The 18133-nt window shown below is 40.9% G+C and overlaps 1 protein-coding gene across 1 annotated transcript; it reads left to right on the forward strand.

The window, feature by feature from the left end:
- The first annotated feature begins 2956 nt into the window (after positions 1-2956).
- Positions 2957-17593, forward strand: GP9 (glycoprotein IX platelet). The gene is made up of 2 exons (XM_044301496.1): positions 2957-3084; positions 15818-17593. The coding sequence occupies exon 2, from the start codon at positions 15824-15826 to the stop codon at positions 16436-16438; it is 615 nt and encodes a 204-aa protein (XP_044157431.1). The 5' UTR covers positions 2957-3084; positions 15818-15823; the 3' UTR covers positions 16439-17593.
- Positions 17594-18133: the final 540 nt, after the last annotated feature.

Consider the following 18133-nt stretch of genomic DNA (forward strand, 5'->3'; position numbering starts at 1 on the left):
AAAAAATTACTTCAAACTTACCGCCTCCATTTGCGCGCATTGGGCCGGCTGCTGCCATCTTGCTTTAAGATCTTGGCCGAAATCACATGCGGTGCGAGATTACGTCATCACGCTGGCCTGCATGGTGACTTATGACATTATTACGCTGGCCGCACCGCACGGGATTTCGGCTGAGATCTTCAAGCAAGATGGAGGGTGGCGGTTCTTTGCGCGCAAATGGAGGTGGTAAGTTTGAATTTCAGGATTAATCGATTCGCTGACATGAAGCATGAGGAAATTCGGCTTCTAGGCAAATCAAATAATTCCTGAAATTCAGATCAAATTCCACTTTGTGGGATTCAATTTGCTCATCTCTACTAGTGTAGTAACTATAACCTGTAATATTTTTACATTTCAGAAATACATCCAGGCCCCTCTTACACTCTTTTAGTGAGCTCCCCATCATAAACTCCCCTGACAGAGAGTTTTATAGTCTCAGCACTTTTACAGTAAAGGATCCTTTTCTAGGTTGGTGTAGAAACTTGTTTCCTCTAAACGCAGAGGATGTCCCCTTGACACCATCACAGTATTTACCATTAATAACCACCCTCTGTTTTCTATAACTGAGCCAGTTACTTACCCACATACACAAGTTTTCCCCTCCTCATGAGTATATTCGTTTGACAGGACCCATCCCTTATAAACCCATTTATGACATTACTGTAATAGAATTGACTATTACATTACTTAATTTTCTTAGTATATGGGGGTATATGCCATCAGGACCCAGTGATTTGTCTATTTCAATAACTGCACTCCTTCCTGGATCAGACAGGCACATTTAATAGGGAGTTTACTTTGACACTCTGCATTTCATCTAACATTACAGTTTCCTCAGTAAATACAGTAGAGAAAAAACATTTAGTAAGTTCATGTTTGCCTCAGAACCTCTACAACTCCTTCCTCATAACTCTTTAAAGGACTAACACTTTCAGGTTGAACATTTATACCATATAATTGAAGAACATTATAGGGTTAGTTTTACTCCTTGGCAATGAGCCTCCTTGCCCTGCCTTTATCTGTCTTATACATATTCTACAGGGTGGGCCATTTATATGGATACACCTTAATAAAATGGGAATGGTTGGTGATATTAACTTCCTGTTTGTGGCACATTAGAATATGTGAGGGGGGAAAACTTTTTAAAGATGGGTGGTTACCATGGCGGCCATTTTGAAGTCGGCCATTTTGAATCCAACTTTTGTTTTTTCAATAGGAAGCATATGCTGTGAAGATACGAGATGTGCAGCACCTGAAACTACAGATACTGGAAGCCTGTGCTAGCATTTCTCCACCGGTGTTGCTATCAGTGTCTGAAGAGTGGGAGAAGAGGGTTGCATTGACAATCCAACACAATGGGCAGCACATTGAACACATTTTATAAGTGGTCACAAACGTGTAAATAACTCATGAAAGAATAAATTTACGTTAAAACCAAGCACACCATTGTTTTTCTTGTGAAATTCCCAATAAGTTTGATGTGTCACATGACCCTCTTCCTATTGAAAAAAACATAAGTTGGATTCAAAATGGCCGACTTCAAAATGGCCGCCATGGTAACCACCCATTTTTAAAAGTTCTCCCCCCTCACATATACTAATGTGCCACAAACAGGAAGTTAATATCACCAACCATTTTATTAAGGTGTATCCATATAAATGGCCCACCCTGTATTTTCATTATAGTTTTTTGTTAGTGCTTCTATGCTACCTTCCTGCTTTAATAATAATGCTTTCTTTTTATTGCCCCCTTTCATTTCTATTTATCCACATTGCTTTTTTTCCTAATCTTGACTCTTTTATTCCAATAACGTATGTACCTCTAACAATGAAAATTTAAGATGCTTTTAAAATATCTTATTTTGTGTCCGTTATTTTTGAGGACATTGTCCCAGTTAGTAAGGCTAAGCTTACCAAATTTTTCTTTACTGAAGTTCAGCATTTTTGTGCCTCCCTGACAAAACACCCTATTGAATGACAATTGGTAGGTTATTATTTTATGGTCACTATTTCCCAGGTGTCCCCCGGTCTGCACATCTGTTGTTCTGTCAGGTCTATTGGTTAATACTAAGTCCAGTATGGCCGTCCCTCTAGTATCATCCTGAACCAGTTGGGAAAGGTAATTGTCTTTAGTTATTGCCAAGAACCTGTTTCCTTTATAAGATCCACAGGTTTCAGTTTCCTAATGTCTATCTGGGTATTTCCCATTGTAGTAGATTTTCTGTCTATTCTATTACATTTATTGCAGCCTATTCCTATTCGTAATTAAACAGGACAACCCCTTTAATGACAGAATAATGCATATTTCAAGGGGTTCTGCTTTATTAATATAACCCCCCAAACGCATGGAGGTGGAGACGCAGAGAACACAAGTCAAGCTGTGTGTGCCCAAATCCTACCCCCTTTGTCTTGATTGACTGAGGACTGGGAGCTTTATCAGCAGTCTTGCTGACATCTCCGTATGCGCTGTTTTAATGTATACAGATCCTCTTCATCTTGCCAGCCTCTAGCGGGTGAACTTCAGCGTTGATAAAGCAGGGGCAGGTACTACCTGCTTTATTGCTGATGCACGCAGGAATTTGGTTAGGCTCTTGATTATGTTCCCTGTCATTGGGACCATCCATTGAACTTCTTTTTTGGGGAAATTTAGACATTTGCTTGGGATATAAAGAACGCTTCCAGAAAGTAGAGTAATAGGTCAGGTAGTGTAGGCGATATGGGGTGCAAAAATGCTTCCCTTTAAGGAGGGTCTGAAATCAATGATTGATGTGTAGTGGAGCAACTGTGGCAGACTGATAAGCTTGTGGTGTTCTGTGCTTCTAAAAATACAATACGGTGAAACCAGAAAGTCCTCTTCCAACTCATTTCTGTCATTTTAATACATGGCATAGAGTATTATCAGGCTGGCTGTTGAGAGCAAGACATCTAGAGGAGCTAGCATTTCCTTCCTGCCTCTTTTGAGCATTAGATAAGTCTGGAGAATTGGAGTCATTAAGTGGCACGACTTGCATCATTACTGACCTTGAGCAGCGACATTTAAGAAAAGGTAAGAGGAAAGCGAGGTAGAAGACATCTATTATAACGTCATTTCTATCATACTGATTCATTCAGAAATCTATCTTATTTCTTACTTATTCTTCTGTAAGTCATTAGTCTGAAGGGCGACTCTTGCACAAAATGATGCAGAAAGTTATGACAATTTAATGGAGCTATATAAATGGGATGAGCGGGAGTCTATATATTGTCAGTTTGACCCTAACAACAATGCTGGACATCCGGTAATTAATAGACCATTAAACATAATGTACCAGTCATAATTATTTATACAGTGTTTATTTTTAATGGGATATTACGGCCCCAGTAAATAATCATTATTCTTTGTAGAAATGTCCAATATACTTTGTGTTTTGTTCTTCAAGCCAGGTCTATGAGAGCTCTGCTTGCTGACATTCAGGAACCTTTGCTTACTACCAATGAATATAATCTCTCCTGGCCATATGATGGATGGTTCAAGCAGTAAACATTATATAGGTTCTTAGGAGATGATTGCAAGTGGAGATCTTGGAAATGGTGAAAAATTGATAAAGTATACCGGATAATGAACTTTGCATTATTATAAAGAATAGCATTTAGTTGCTGTGACTGGAATACCTTTATCCAAGATTCATTAGCTAAATGATGTTCATCAGTAAGTTATGGGCCACGTAATGTGTGTAGTATGTCTCTGTGTACTAGCACCGGAGCGCTGCCACCTCTTCAAACAGTTGAACGGCAGGGTTGCCAGGAGTCAGACCCCCAACGATCAGATATTGATAACCTATGCCTGTGATGGCTAACCTCCGGCACTCCAGCTATGGAAAAACTACAACTCCCAAGATGCACACTTGCTTGGCTGTTCTCCGAACTCCATAGAAATGAAAGGAGCATGCTTGGAGTTGTAGCTTCAACACAGCTGGAGTGCTGGAGGTTAGCCATCACTGACCTATGCAGAGGATAGGCCATTAATATTGAACTCCCGGAAAACCCCTTTAATAATTTTTACTTGCTTAAAGTAGAATACCCCTTTAATATATAGTTCTATAGCTACATACAGTAGTTAATATATCATACTTAGCATTTAAATATCTTTCTTAGCCTCTCATGCTGTCAACAAACTTTTTGGTAGATTTTTGTTGATTTTGTTGATTTTTGGTAGAAAACAAAATATGGCAAATATCTAAATGTAACATGCAACTAAATAAATTTTTACATATATCTAACATATTCGAATATAGACACATCCTTAATAACAACCTCCTGATGCAGCCATTTTCCTTTTTTCTTTTTATTCCCAACTTTCCAGAAACCCTAACTTTTCTATTTTTCGGCTCACATAACAAGATCCAGGGCTTGCGTTATGATGGACAAGTTACACTTTCTAATAGCACCATTTAATATTTCCATGTTATGTAGTGGGAAGGTGGAATTGGGAAAAAAATGCAATTCTACAATTGTTTAATGGGTTTAGTTGTTACAGCTTTCCCTATGCAGTAAAAACTGACATGTGAACTTCATTCTGTGGGTCAGTATGATGACAGCGATAACAAATTTTATAGTTTTGAAAATAAAAAACGTTGAAATAAAACTGTTTTGCACTGCCGTATTCTGACATTCATAAACTTTTTATATTTATCTCTGGAAGGCAATCTGTGGTTTTTATTTATACAATTTTAGGGTATGTAGGGTGAATCTTCGATCACTTTTTATTCAGTTTTTGTTTTTTCTATATGTATAGATATTTTTAGGCCCCTTTAACATGAGAGTGTATTCCGCGCGGGTGCAATGTGTTACGTGAACGCATAGCACCTGCACTGAATCCTGACCCATTAATTTCTATGGGTCTGTGTACATGAGCGTTTTTTCATGCATCAGTTTTGAGTTGCGTGAAAAACGCAGCATGTTCTATATTCTGCGTTTTTCACTCAGTCCTGGCCCCATAGAAGTGAAGCAAGTGCAGATGCAATGCGTTTTTCACTGATGGTTGCTAAGAAATAGTGTTTGTAAACCTTCCGTTTTTTTATCACGTGCGTGAAAAAACGCATCAAAACGCATTGCACTCGTGCAGAAAAAACTGAACAACTGAACGCAATCACAGACAAAACTGACTGAATTTGCTTGCATAATGGTACGAGTTTCACTGAACGCACCCTGAACACATCCGGACCCAATCTGTCACGCTTGTGTGAAAGAGGCCTTTTTTGAAAAGTTTGGGCGCTTTCGGATGCAGCAATACCAATGATCTTTAGTTTTTTATTGTTTATTTTTATTTCTAAAATGGGGAAAGGGGATGATTAGAATTTTTAATTATTTTTGCTCATTTTTATATTTTATAAAACTTTTTATCTTTATAATTAGTCAGATTGTGTCAGAGAAAACAAATCTGTCCCCATTGACTTGCATTGTGGGTCATGACGGATCTGTTTTGTTCCACATCCCAGTACGGGAAAGCAAATCGCAGCATGCTCTCTGGTCTGGGAACGCAACCAAACGGAACGAAATGCATTTTGGAGCGCTCCGTTCTGTTCAGTTACAGAACAATGAATGGGGACTAAACGGAAGCGTTTTTTTTTCCGGTATTGAGACCCTATGACGGATCTCAATACCGGAAAATATTAACGCTAGTGTGAAAATAGCCTGACAGTGGTGAATACATATGGACCACAACTTTCTAGTTTCTGCTTTCTTCCTTTTCTATTTAACCTTGCACTTTATTAGGAAAGAAGTTCTGCTTTTTCATTCTTAAGTTGCATGTGGTATATAACATATGTTAGATAAGAATTACCGAGTTTAGATACTGCGGGTAAAAACCGGGGGATAAATTTAGGAAATGCATTGAATGTGGATGCACTGAGGCCTGAGGGGGCCTGTAAGGTCTTTCTTACATAGGAGGAGACCAGTACAATAAAGGAGGCATGTTAGATGGGGGCCTTGTTAATGATTTTTCACTGGGGCCCTGAGGTTACAAGATATGCTTCTGGCAATATCAGCAACGATACTTATGTTGTTTCTCGAAAGGTTTGGTTTATTGTGAGTTGATGTTATGGGTATTTTTATCCATGGGTACCTTCAGGAGTCTAAGGGGGCCCAAAGGATATAATATGGGGTGACTAGTGCCATACATTACTCATACAGAAGTTTTGAGCCTGACCTTAAAAGCAGCATAGAAATGTATTGTAATATTACGACACACTACTTGCCAAAAGAGTGTCAACTCCAAGCAGAATTTGTGTCAGGCTGCAAAATGATGTCTGTACTGCAGAATGAATGCAGCCGCAGTGCACATGCAAGACCTGCTTCTCCATCAGACAGGGGAACGGGACCCCTATTCTCATGATTGATGGAGGTCCCAGAGGTCACACCCCCAGCGTTCAGCTAGTTATTCCCCTATCCTATGGATAGGGTATAAGTTAAAAACTTGGATCAACCCCTTTCAGGACTCCAATTGCTCATGAAACCAGTATAACATGCCAGTGAAACCGTTCATAGGTTGCAATCTACATCACAACCACTAGGTGGCTGCACATAGACACATATAGGATAGACATTGTGTGACACAATATCAGAAAGTCATGTTATTTTGAAAAGCTGGTCATTCACATATCAGGACATGTCCAGCCAAGAGGAAGTGAGAAAGAGCGCATCTGTAAAAACCTAGTTTGTTCTGATACTACTATACACAGAGATGTCAAACCAGTACTATCATAAGATGCTACTACTATAGTATGACAGTAGGAATGATTTCCATTTCCGAGAGAGGTAATTTGAATGTCACTTCACACTGGATAAATTGGTAGTAAGAGATTTGCTGGCCTTTTATGACAGCTTTTATTTGATCATGGAATGATCTTATTTAAAAAGGACATTTCATTCCAATTATGACTCCCTAACTGTTCCTAATGAAGTTGACAAAATGGACTTTAAGGGAGATATTTCTCACACAGACAATTAATCCCAACTTGGGTTTATAAGTTCTTAAAAAGTTGTATTGTTTAATTAGAAAGGAGCTGGGGAGATATGAAGCAGATAATGTAATTCTTGGCATTTTCCCTAACCACCTGGTTTTATAAAGTCCATTACCTGGATTATCAACATTTATAAATTTGACACAAAAAGTACATTTGAGAAGTTGGCTACTACCATAATTAGACAATTATAATGATCATTACTCAGTATGAAGAAAATACACTGTTTCATCAAGCAGCAAAGATAATTCCGAATGACACTATATTTACCCTAGTTCTGCAATACTTAGGGACAGCACTATACCACACCTCACATTCTACTCATAGCACCCCAATTTCCCACAACATAATTTGGGGTCTAGGTACTCTGTTGGCCCCAGTATTACCATGTGTTGCTTGCTCAGTAACTATCTGGTTATTGTGAAAAGGAACCAGGAAAGGAGGAACCTAAGAAACAGGTGGTTTCTAGAAGGACCAGAAAATCCAACTAGGATATTCAGATCAAAGCCAACATGACAGGTAGAGTGGCAAAGGAACAAGCGAAATCATGGTCACTAATCTAGCTGGGGTGAATTTATTTATTACATTTACAGGCTACTGTGATTAGAATTTTAGTACATTAGGTATTTATGACATAATGGGGAAGAGAAAAAAATTGGCACATGGCATGAGTTGTGCACCAGTCTCTCCCCCAGGGAATCATACATCTGATATCTGATTTAATAAAGGGGGCATGCTCTGGCATTATTTTCCAGTACTTTTCTGTGTAGAAAAATGTCCCAAATCCCTGTTACCCTTTCTGCTTAAATGTTTGTATGTGCCAGAAAAATTAGACCTGGGGCTTTATAAATGTGGCATCCAGTCCTATGTGATCTGGTGTTGCTGCCTTGTCATGTAGACTGAGTCTAAAACCTGTTTTCTCAAGCCTATCATTTGGAGCTCACTCAGTTTAGAAGGAACATTCCAGTTGACATGGCAGTGGCACCAGATAACCAGTTCAGGTTGGTTAATGGCCACTTTGCCAATACTATTGACCTATGCCGTAGAAGTCTAGGATCCAGGGACAGACTGAAGTCGAACTTGCTTTTGTACAGATCCTTACCAGAACAATAGAATTGCCATGCTTTGGTTTTTTTAGAGAATGGCCTACCGAATAGTTTTTTAGAGAATGGCCCCCAAATAGTAATTGGCCATGACAGAACCAGCAAAGATGATTGCCAGGGCTACAGTTAAACGTCAGGAATTTGCCAACAACAGGAACATGTGGAGCACACCGTATCCGCCACGTCTTATGGATTCCAGTGCGCATGTGCTGAACTCCAAGTGCACTTAGACGATTCTCTGGACACTGAGGTTGTAAAAAAGAAGGGCTCCAGCAGTCATAATATCAACCAATACTTTATTCCATAAAAATTAAAAACAAGAATAGTTCATCCATTGAAAAACATTGTTTTAAATTTCTATGGAAAAGCCCTTCTTTTTTTATATTGAAGTACGTGAACCCTCTGACTAGCATGGTGCTATCCCCCTATACCACACCAGGGGACTATTAAAATGGTTGTCCCATCTGGGAAATTTATAGCATATCAATAGGTCCACCTCAGGGACACTCGCGGCTATTTCCAGACGTCCCATAGTGGCGAATGGAGGGTGGCTTGCTTGGCTTGCTCTCCGTTTATTTTAAGGTTCCATACTGGAGATAAGAGGGGGTCCTAGAGGTGGGGCCTGTACCTACCAGACATTCTTGGCATATCTTATTGATATGCCATAAATGTTCCAGATTGGAATGTTGCTTTAAGGAGTCAATGAGCTGAACAAATATGCTCTTTCTTTACTAGTAAGGAATATATATCAGGGGTCAGTGACCTCCAGGACTCCTGCAGTTGTGAAACTACAACTCTCAGCATGTACACTTGCCTGGAACTCTCATAGAAGTGAATGGAGCATGCTCAAATATATTCAGATGTACTGTTGTTTCATTTTGGTGCATCTTTCTATGCCTGTATAACTATTAAATCAAGGTTATAAGTAGTCGTTTAACTACATAGAAACAGTAATATATTCAACTAAATATGAAACCTATTTCATAAAATGACATTAATGCAAAGATATTGCACTGCTCAGGATACCCCCGGTACAATTAAAGCTTTCCATTAAGATGTGGTCTCTCGAATGCCTTTTTCTCAAGGTAAGACGCTAATTTAGCTGCAGTCTGTGTAAGGTGCACAAACCTAATTTGCAATTCTGGGAAACATTTCCACAATTAAGTTTCAGTTTAAATATTTAATTTCTCAGCTGAGCTTCCCAATGGAAATTACCTTAACTGGATATGGCATTAAAGTTATTTAGTTACTGACTTTAATTTACCAGAGAGATGACACCGTCGGACTATAAAAACATCCTATGTTTAACCCCATACGTGCTTTATGTTTATAGAAAACTCATGAAAAACAGCACTTTCTGTTTGCTCTGTTAGGACTTATGGAGTGCATAGGGCGTCCACTTGGGACCCCCTACATAGCGGATAGTCGCTATCAGAAAGTCTCCCTCTTTGACTGATTTAGCTTGTCTGTTTATTCATTTGAATGGTAGTATGTAATACTATGCTTCCCTTGTTGTAATAGTTGATAACTTTCTTTAAAATTGTACATTCACCCAGTGGCGTAGCGTGGGTGGCCATCACCCGGGGCAAGCCAAGTATTGCCCCCTAACCAATGGCCACGCCCCTATAGTGCCTATAATGAGTAGATGTCACCTGCAGTCCTGTGTAACACCACAGATAATACAGTTCTGAGTACAGATAATGTGGTAGATGGGTGTGAGGTCCCAGAATTCAGAACACGCACAGTGTGACCTGTAGTCTGAGGCCAGACTTTTGCAGTTTGGGCCAAATGAAAGAAGACCGAGGGCTGGGCCCACAGGTACAGAGGGTACACAATACCACACAGACACAGACAACGGTTCTTTCCCAGCAGTTTAGTTTACTAAACAATATAGTGAACAAGAAGCTGAGAATATATAAAACAGATTGGTACACATAAAATAAACCAACAGTAAATTTAACAAAGCCTAACAATAAATCAGTAAATGTGATGTTTTCCCCAAAGTCCATTAAGCAGCCTGGCTGCACTTGTATGTTCCTGGAAGAGTTCCTCGTTGGGGTGCACCCTAAGTATTGCACAATACTATTTGTAATCCACAGGTAAATGTCTGTCTCTTTAAATTAGACTTACCTATTTGTAATCCACAGGTAAATGATGTCTGTCCCTTGGGGCTTTGCATTAGCTTGCAGCCCGTACACCGCAATGCAACTGTATTTGGAACGTTATTATCTGTCCAAATGCTACTTTACCAGTGTGGTGCAATGTGACGCTGCACAGCTGCACTTACAGTTCCTTGAACAGATTCTTGGTGCTTTATCTTATTTCCTGGTCCACTCTAGAACCGGATCCTACATACATGACACTCCTGGGGTCGTCGCTGCAAGCCTCCTCTTCGTGCTGTTACCAGTGTCCACTGTAAGCCTGTAAGCCAGTCCATTCCCTTCCAGAAACTGCAGAGAAGATCTCTTCTGGTCTCTAGCAGCACCAAGCACAACCTCCGTTTGTTCACTTCCTGCTCCTCTCAGCCCCTCCTCCCCTTACAGGGAGAGTGTGATGCAATAAGTCAATTGCTAAGTGCTGTGTCAAACCTGTATATCCAGCCTGCTATAACGCTTGTAGGGGTACACAAACAGTATTAAATTAGCTAATTGCCAACTTTGCAAACAAAACAGGTATTTACTTAACTCTCATAGGCAGCTCATATAGACTTTTGGCATGTTATCCTTTACTGCCATCTACTGACCAAAGTGAGACATTGCAGAGTAATACATTTAAGGTTTCTTGCCCCACATCCTTACACAAATTCCTCAATCTCCTCCACCTAACCCTACTGTGAAACAGATATTTGGATGGACATTACATCACTATTAAATATACAGTAGAATTTAGCACCATACCTCTTACATCCAGTGATGTCTCCTGGGATGTAGACTCTTTCCTCAACGTCTTCATTCGGAGATAAGACAGCCATGACACCTTCTTTCAGCCGCGTCTTGTCTCTGCACAGTTTCACAGAAAAAAAATTTGATTCCTCACTTTACTATCATTCGCTCCCTCCTGGTGCCTTAACACTGTCATCCTGCTGCTACCTCCAATACTGTGCTAGTGCCATACATATAGTCCCCATAATATTATTCCCCCTGTATGTTATAGTCCCCCTGCATTATTATTATTTTTATAATGGCTCCTCTGTATTATTAGTATATTGGACCCATCTGTATTATTAGTATAGCGGCCCCCTCTTTGTTATTAATATAGTGGCCCTCTCTTTGTTAATAGTATAGTGGCTGTCCCTCTCTTTGTTAATAGTATATCTATGGCACAATAATCCTACCATTATTGTGATGATAAAACGAGCCACACAAATATGGTACTAAATCCTACATTGTTTAATCCAAGGTGACCTTATCTGTTGAGTGCCAAAATGTCCTGTCTCTTCTACAGCTCCAATATGTGTTCAGTAAGTCAAAGACCTGTCTAATACAAACATGCCGGCAGCACGAACAAATATCATTTTTTAGGTGTATAATTTTTTATATATATATTTCTCATCCCCCTTCTCCTCCATTTCCAGGCAGTTTCATTGCAACAGCAGAACTGTTGGCCTAGCTCAAAGTGGAGATAAACTGTATGGGCAGGTAGATAAATTAGGTCCCTGAGATGAAAAATTGATACTGAAGTTGAAAATGAATTAATGCAAGATACAACTCAGCAACTAAAATATAATCTATAGCAATAATGTTTTGCTGCAAGGTGTTTGGAAAATAATGTATTGGGGATAATTCACTGCACGGGAGAACAGCAATTGGAATTATGTGACACGAAGTACAAGGAAATATGGAGCCTTTGAAAGGAACTGCTGATCCAAGAGCTGAGTTCGGGCTGGGCTGATAAATGTGCTGTGATAGCGTGTCAGAGACATCACATTCCTTGGTGAATAGCAGCACCACAGGCACTAGAATTATGTGTCTCCTTTACTGGCATCATTCGATTGCACGGCTTCAACAGTCCATATCAGATGAATGTTCCCATAACAAGCAATGCTTTATTCTGTCCTCGACTGAACAAAAATGACCTGTGCAATATAAAGCATAAACCAGATACATTCAGTCTAATAGTTAGCAGTTGATTAGTAGACCCGCATACCCACTATAGTAGTGCCCAATTTATTACAACTTAGGCTCTGTCCACATCTGCAAAGGCAACTTTCATTTTGTGATGGATCTGTGGCATAACATATACCAGTGCCGCTCAGTGGGCCCCGGTTTGGTCCAACGGGTTCCTCTGAGATGTCCATCATGTAAAGAAAAATATAGTGCTGCATGCAATACTATTTTTCCCATAAAAAATGATGGGATCATCGAAGGAGCCTGTGATGCAGATGTGAAAAGAGCCTTTGTAGTCTTGTGCAGTGTGCCTGAAAAGGGAGGGGAGGATAGGAGTGGCAAAAATGGTTGGATCAGTTATGGTAGGGGTCCTCACTCTGGCGCTCCCTGGGGTTGTGCAGTGATGGGAAGGGTGCACATGTTCTTCCTGTTGGGCCACTCCCTGGGTTTGGAGTTCTCCTTTCTGGGGGTGGTTCAGGGTGCCTTTGGTGGTGATGTATTTTGAGGTGGAAGCAGGTCTCTCTGAGGTGTGAAGCCATTCATGAGGCCAGGTTAACAGTAGAACAGTGCTTTTATTGGCAAGCAAAGTTCCAATACAATATTCACAGCAGTTGTTACAGTTCAGACTTTGCATGGACTAGAAGATCTTACAGAGTTTTGCATTTCCATAGTCTGTACACTTCTCACAACTGCAAAGGAAGTTAACAGGCCAATTTGCTCTCTTTGAAGCAATCTTCCTCGGCTCACACTGCACTTTTCTCTCTAGCTCAAGAACAAACATCTAGAAATAGGGGTGCACACTTCTCTTGCTGCTTTTTGCACAGTCACACCAAGTTCTTACTCACAAAATGATCCACTATGTCTTCTGCTGGATCTGGGCCTTAGCAGATCCACAGTCTCCTGAAGCCTTTCATCTCTTGGACAAATTAGCTGTACAGTCCATAACCTATCAGACAAGTTATCTCCACAGCCTTAATTTTGCACCTTCTCTCAACACTGGTATGCTCCACAGAATGTCACTTTGTTCTTTTTTCCCACTCTCTTCTCTCTAGCTGGTTCTTTCCCAGATCTGTTCTTAGGTTCTGCTGATTTCTCTGTCTCACTCTGCACTGAACTAATCCTCCCTATGGGGGACGGGGGGACGGGGGGACGGGGGGGGGGATTCTGTTTTTGGCCTGCAAAGCTCCTGGTTGTTTTGAGATGCTCCAGGTTGCTTTGAGAAGCTCCAGGTTGTTTTGAGAATCCAGTTATACGTCGTCTGTTCAGTGTTGTTTTAAGAATTGTGATTTATTCCTGGTCTGGAAATTGGCCACTCCAGCGTCTGGAATAATAATGGATGAACCGGATATATACAGTGACCCTTGTACTGAGCATGTGTTGACTTCACTCCACTAGGTAGTGAAGTTCTTAATTTAAATGTATATAAAAGCTGCAATCCTTTGGGAGAGAAGTCAGAAGCTCATCCTAAGGCAGGTTGCCTTGTATAGGGACCTAATCAGTGTTTTCCCGATCAAGACTGACTGCTTTCGCTGAAAGGGCTTCCCAGCTGATGTGTCGCTGTCAGATGAAGTTAACTCAATCGGTGATGTAAGTACCTCGATTCGGGATCTAGTCAGGACTCCAGCTGAAATGTTTATGTAATCAGGGCCAGTTTTAGACAAAATGTGTCCCTGGACGAAATTAGAAGCAGGGCCCGAAATTCTGAAGTACTGTATCAACAGTCACATTTATTCACTTGACGCAAGGGAAGAAGTCCCCTCCGTGGCCCACAATTGGTTGTAGGCAGCGTCAAAATGGATGATGACATTCAGAGGTCGGAGAGCACTGGAGCCGAGGGCCAGTGTCAGGAAGCAGGTAAGGCCCAGTTCACACTTCAGTAATTTCCATCAGTTATTGTGAGCCAAAACCAGTAGTGAAGGATACTCAGAGATAAGGTATAGGGGGAAGATTTCCTCCTGTTCTGTGTTTTTGACCTGCACCTGGTTTTGGCTCACAGTAAGGGTCCATTCACACGTCCGTGTGTGTGTGTTGCGGATCCACGTCAATGTGCGTTCCACATTTTCGCACATCGCCGGCACTTAATAGAAAATGCCTATTCTTGTCCGCAAATGCGGACAAGAATAGGACATGTTCTATTTTTTTGGGGATCGGAATTGCAGACCTGGAAGTGCGGATCCGCAATTCCGTATCCGGGCAGCACATCGTGCTGCCCCATAGAAATGAATGGGTCCACAATTCCGTTTTGCAAAATGCAGAACGAAATTGCAGACGTGTGAATGGACTCTAATTGATGGAAATAACTAAAGTGTGAACTAAGCCTAAGGGCTCATGCAGATGGCCGTTGCTCGTCTGCAATATATGGGCGCCGACCGTGTGCTCACTATATCACAGATGCCGACCCATTCACTTGAATGGGTCTGTAATCCAGAAGCAGCAGTGTGGAACAGAGGCATGGAAACCCATGAAAGCTCTACGTGGGGTTTCTCTCGGCACCACAAAAAAATAAAACATGTTCGGATCACAGACCTATTCAAGTGAAGTGGGTCTGGATCCATATGCGGCAACTGCAAGGATGGTGCCCGTGCATTGGGGACTGTATATTGCGGCCCCCAACGCACGGAACAGCCGGCAGCCGGCACGCGTTTGTCTGCTTTCCTTAGCAAGTTTGCCAGGAGATTATATTTAGACAACTGTGTTCCAGGCAGCAAATAGTTTAAAAAAACAGCTACAGTGGGGGGTGGGGTGCAGAGGACAGGTCCTGTACATTCTCTGCAGACTATCTTCCCTCATGTTAGTCCAGGGTCTGGACTGTCCATCTGCACCTATCAGGTTATGTCTGCCAACAAGCAGCCCTTGTCATTTATTGCAGCACAGAGAGAAGAGAGGGGCCGGCAGCACATATGTCAGGTCATTAGAAGGTGACATTCTGAACTCCCCAGTAAACCACAGGAGCAGAGGGGGCCATCACAGTGCAGGGCCTCCGGTAAGAGAGAGGAAGGGGGCGGAGCCAAGCTCTGCCTGACGGCTGTGGAGTCGGGGGACCAGGGACCAGCGCTCCCTGCTGTGCTGTCTGTGCTCTTCTCAGGTGCCGCCACCAGCCCTTTTCCACATGTCTCCGGGCAGCTCAGCAGGAGGCCTCTGAATTGTAGCTGTAGTTCAGTTAAGTCTCTCTTTAAAGAGTATCCAAACCTGAAGTCTTTCTCTTATCAGCAAAACATCCATCCATACAGCACCCAACTGGACTTGTTCCTGCAGCGCACAGAGGTTGTATAAAGTCAAATATATTTATTACCTATATATTGTTTTTGTAAGCTTTTTTCAACCTTACTGCATTTAAATGGTTAATAGAAGCCATCAAGGATTGACCATAAAAAGACATGAGGTTTAATGGATATATTCTATGGTGACTTCTTGTATCCATAACTCCTTTCAATATTAGTTACAATATAAAATGTCAATTGATCACTGAAGATATTGCTATAATCAGCATTCACCTTTTATAGGGATACTTATATGTATGTACATACTACTATCATTTGTGTAAACTATGATCATATTTTGCTTTCTAGGCATAAATGGCGTGGAGAAGGATCTCTATATACATCCAGCTCACTGTTTTCATTCAACTCTGTAACTGCAACATTGATTCTTGTCCAACACCTTGCAGCTGTTTTCCATTGCAGACAAGGGGCCTCATAGTCAACTGCAGCTCAAGGCATCTGAAAGACCTGCCTGATCTCCCAGTGATCACTGTACAGCTTTATTTGCAAAATAACCTGATAACATCTGTTTCTCCGGGAGCCTTTGATCACTTGGTCAGCCTCCAGGAAGTTGATGTGTCTGGCAATCCTTGGCATTGTGATTGTCAAATTCTGTATCTGAAAAGCTGGTTCGACTCTATAACTGTGCAGAAAAACCCTGAAAATCTGAGATGTGCAACACCAAACACCGTATCCATGAAACCTTTCCAGAACCTCACAGGGAATGATATGATTCCATGTAGAAGAACATGGCCAATCAAATGTAAAAAGTTCTTTATACGAGACCTTTATATGATTGGACTTGCTGTGCTGGTGCTTGTTTTGATGTCCTACGTGGTCAGAATGGCAAGAAAACTGGCTTGTAGGGTTGCAGTCACTACCAGCTCTCGTCACCAAAAAACCTCAAATGAAAGCTACAAGTCAAAGTAATACAAGACCTGGCTGCAACAGGGCATTGTAATGGCCCAAAAGAGAATCAAAGTCATACCATCTTTAGGAATCACAACATTTATTTTGATGAATGCATGAGGGCTTCATTTTTATTCTCAGAAACATCAGTTGGAAATTTGGAGAGAAAAATGATTTCAATATAAAACTCAATGGCCCAGATTTACTAATCCTAAAGAAGGCGTAAGCATAGACAGGCTGTGTAGACCTGCACCAGATTTATCACTGTGGTTTAGGCTGGGTTATAAATCTGGTGCAAGGATAGACTCTGTTATCTGACACTGTGCCAACTATTGGTTGGCTTAGTTTGACACAGATTGCTATGCCAGAATTGGTGCAAAATGGGGCCTCTTATGCCCTACCCAATTTTCTGCAAAGCTCCGTCCACCTTCTGGCTCTTTATTATGTTGGAAAAAAGTGTGAAAACCCTTGATGGGGCAAATTGCTCCAATTTGTGCCAATTTGCACCACTTTTCTTAGACAGATTTTTGAGGCAGACAAATTAGTAAATTTGGGCCAATTTATTTTTAATGAAAACATTATTTTTTTTAAAATAGCGTTTATTTAGCCATTTTCAAATTTATGCAACACTCCCAGAGGGAGAACAAAGAAAACAATTCTTCATGACGCACACATTCACAATAGCAAGTTCATCGTCAGTATATATCATGACCATAGAAGACAGCAATGCGATTTAAATACAGGGTTCTCCTGTCATCACTAAGAGATATCCGTGACTCGCTCAAACCACATACACACTCTCATACACACGTTGGGTGATACAGTCTCCACCGTTGATGACTCAAGTCGTACCTTCAGCCTGAACCCAAAGACCCCAGATTTTATCAAATCGATCAGGCAGTCCTCTTGCCTCATACGTCAACTTATACATCTGAAGGTCCTTATTAATGAGGAGTACCCATTGGCTCACTGTAGGACACTTGGGCGGTTTCCAGTTCAGGAGTATATTTTTCCTACCATAGAACAACAACAATCGTAACAGTATTCTATTATATTTGGAGGGCGTAGCTTCCGACACTAACCCTTAATGAAAACATTTAGAGACTTCATTTATAATGATACATTAAACTGAGAACTGATAATAAGTAGAAATAAAAGGAATCCAATTGATAATTATAACTGGGGTCCTAGTCGTACATGTTGGGAAGTATAACCTTTACACATATACTGTTTTAGATTCTTTTAGAAACGTTATAGTTAATCTATCTAAAGTGAGTTAAAGATCCATTTATGTAACTTACTAACATATTCTTTATTGACGTTTGGTGCTGTTTTCTTTATTACTGAAGTCATGTCCCTGTGTTCGGTTAGCCTTTTGTCCAGGACAGAACTCATGTCCTTAAGACAAGATGGAGGGTCGTTTGACCAAACGCATCATTCAGCTTCATCTATTGAAACACACCGTGCTTGACCTGTGCATGCAGCCATCTTATGGATGGGGTGTTATCTGGACAGGACAGAAGGTTGGCCATGTAAGGGTCGTGGCTTCAGTGAAAAAGAAAATGGCACAGAACCTCATTAGAAATATGTATAAATGCATCTTTAACCCACTTTGTTAAGATTAGCTAACCCTTCCAGGCATGTATGCAACAGAATAGGTGACTATGAAAATTTGCCAATATTTAAAGGGGTTGTGCATGTTTTTGGGGGTTTTGC

This window comes from Bufo gargarizans, chromosome 7 (genome assembly GCF_014858855.1).
Source record: "Bufo gargarizans isolate SCDJY-AF-19 chromosome 7, ASM1485885v1, whole genome shotgun sequence".
NCBI lineage: Eukaryota > Metazoa > Chordata > Amphibia > Anura > Bufonidae > Bufo > Bufo gargarizans.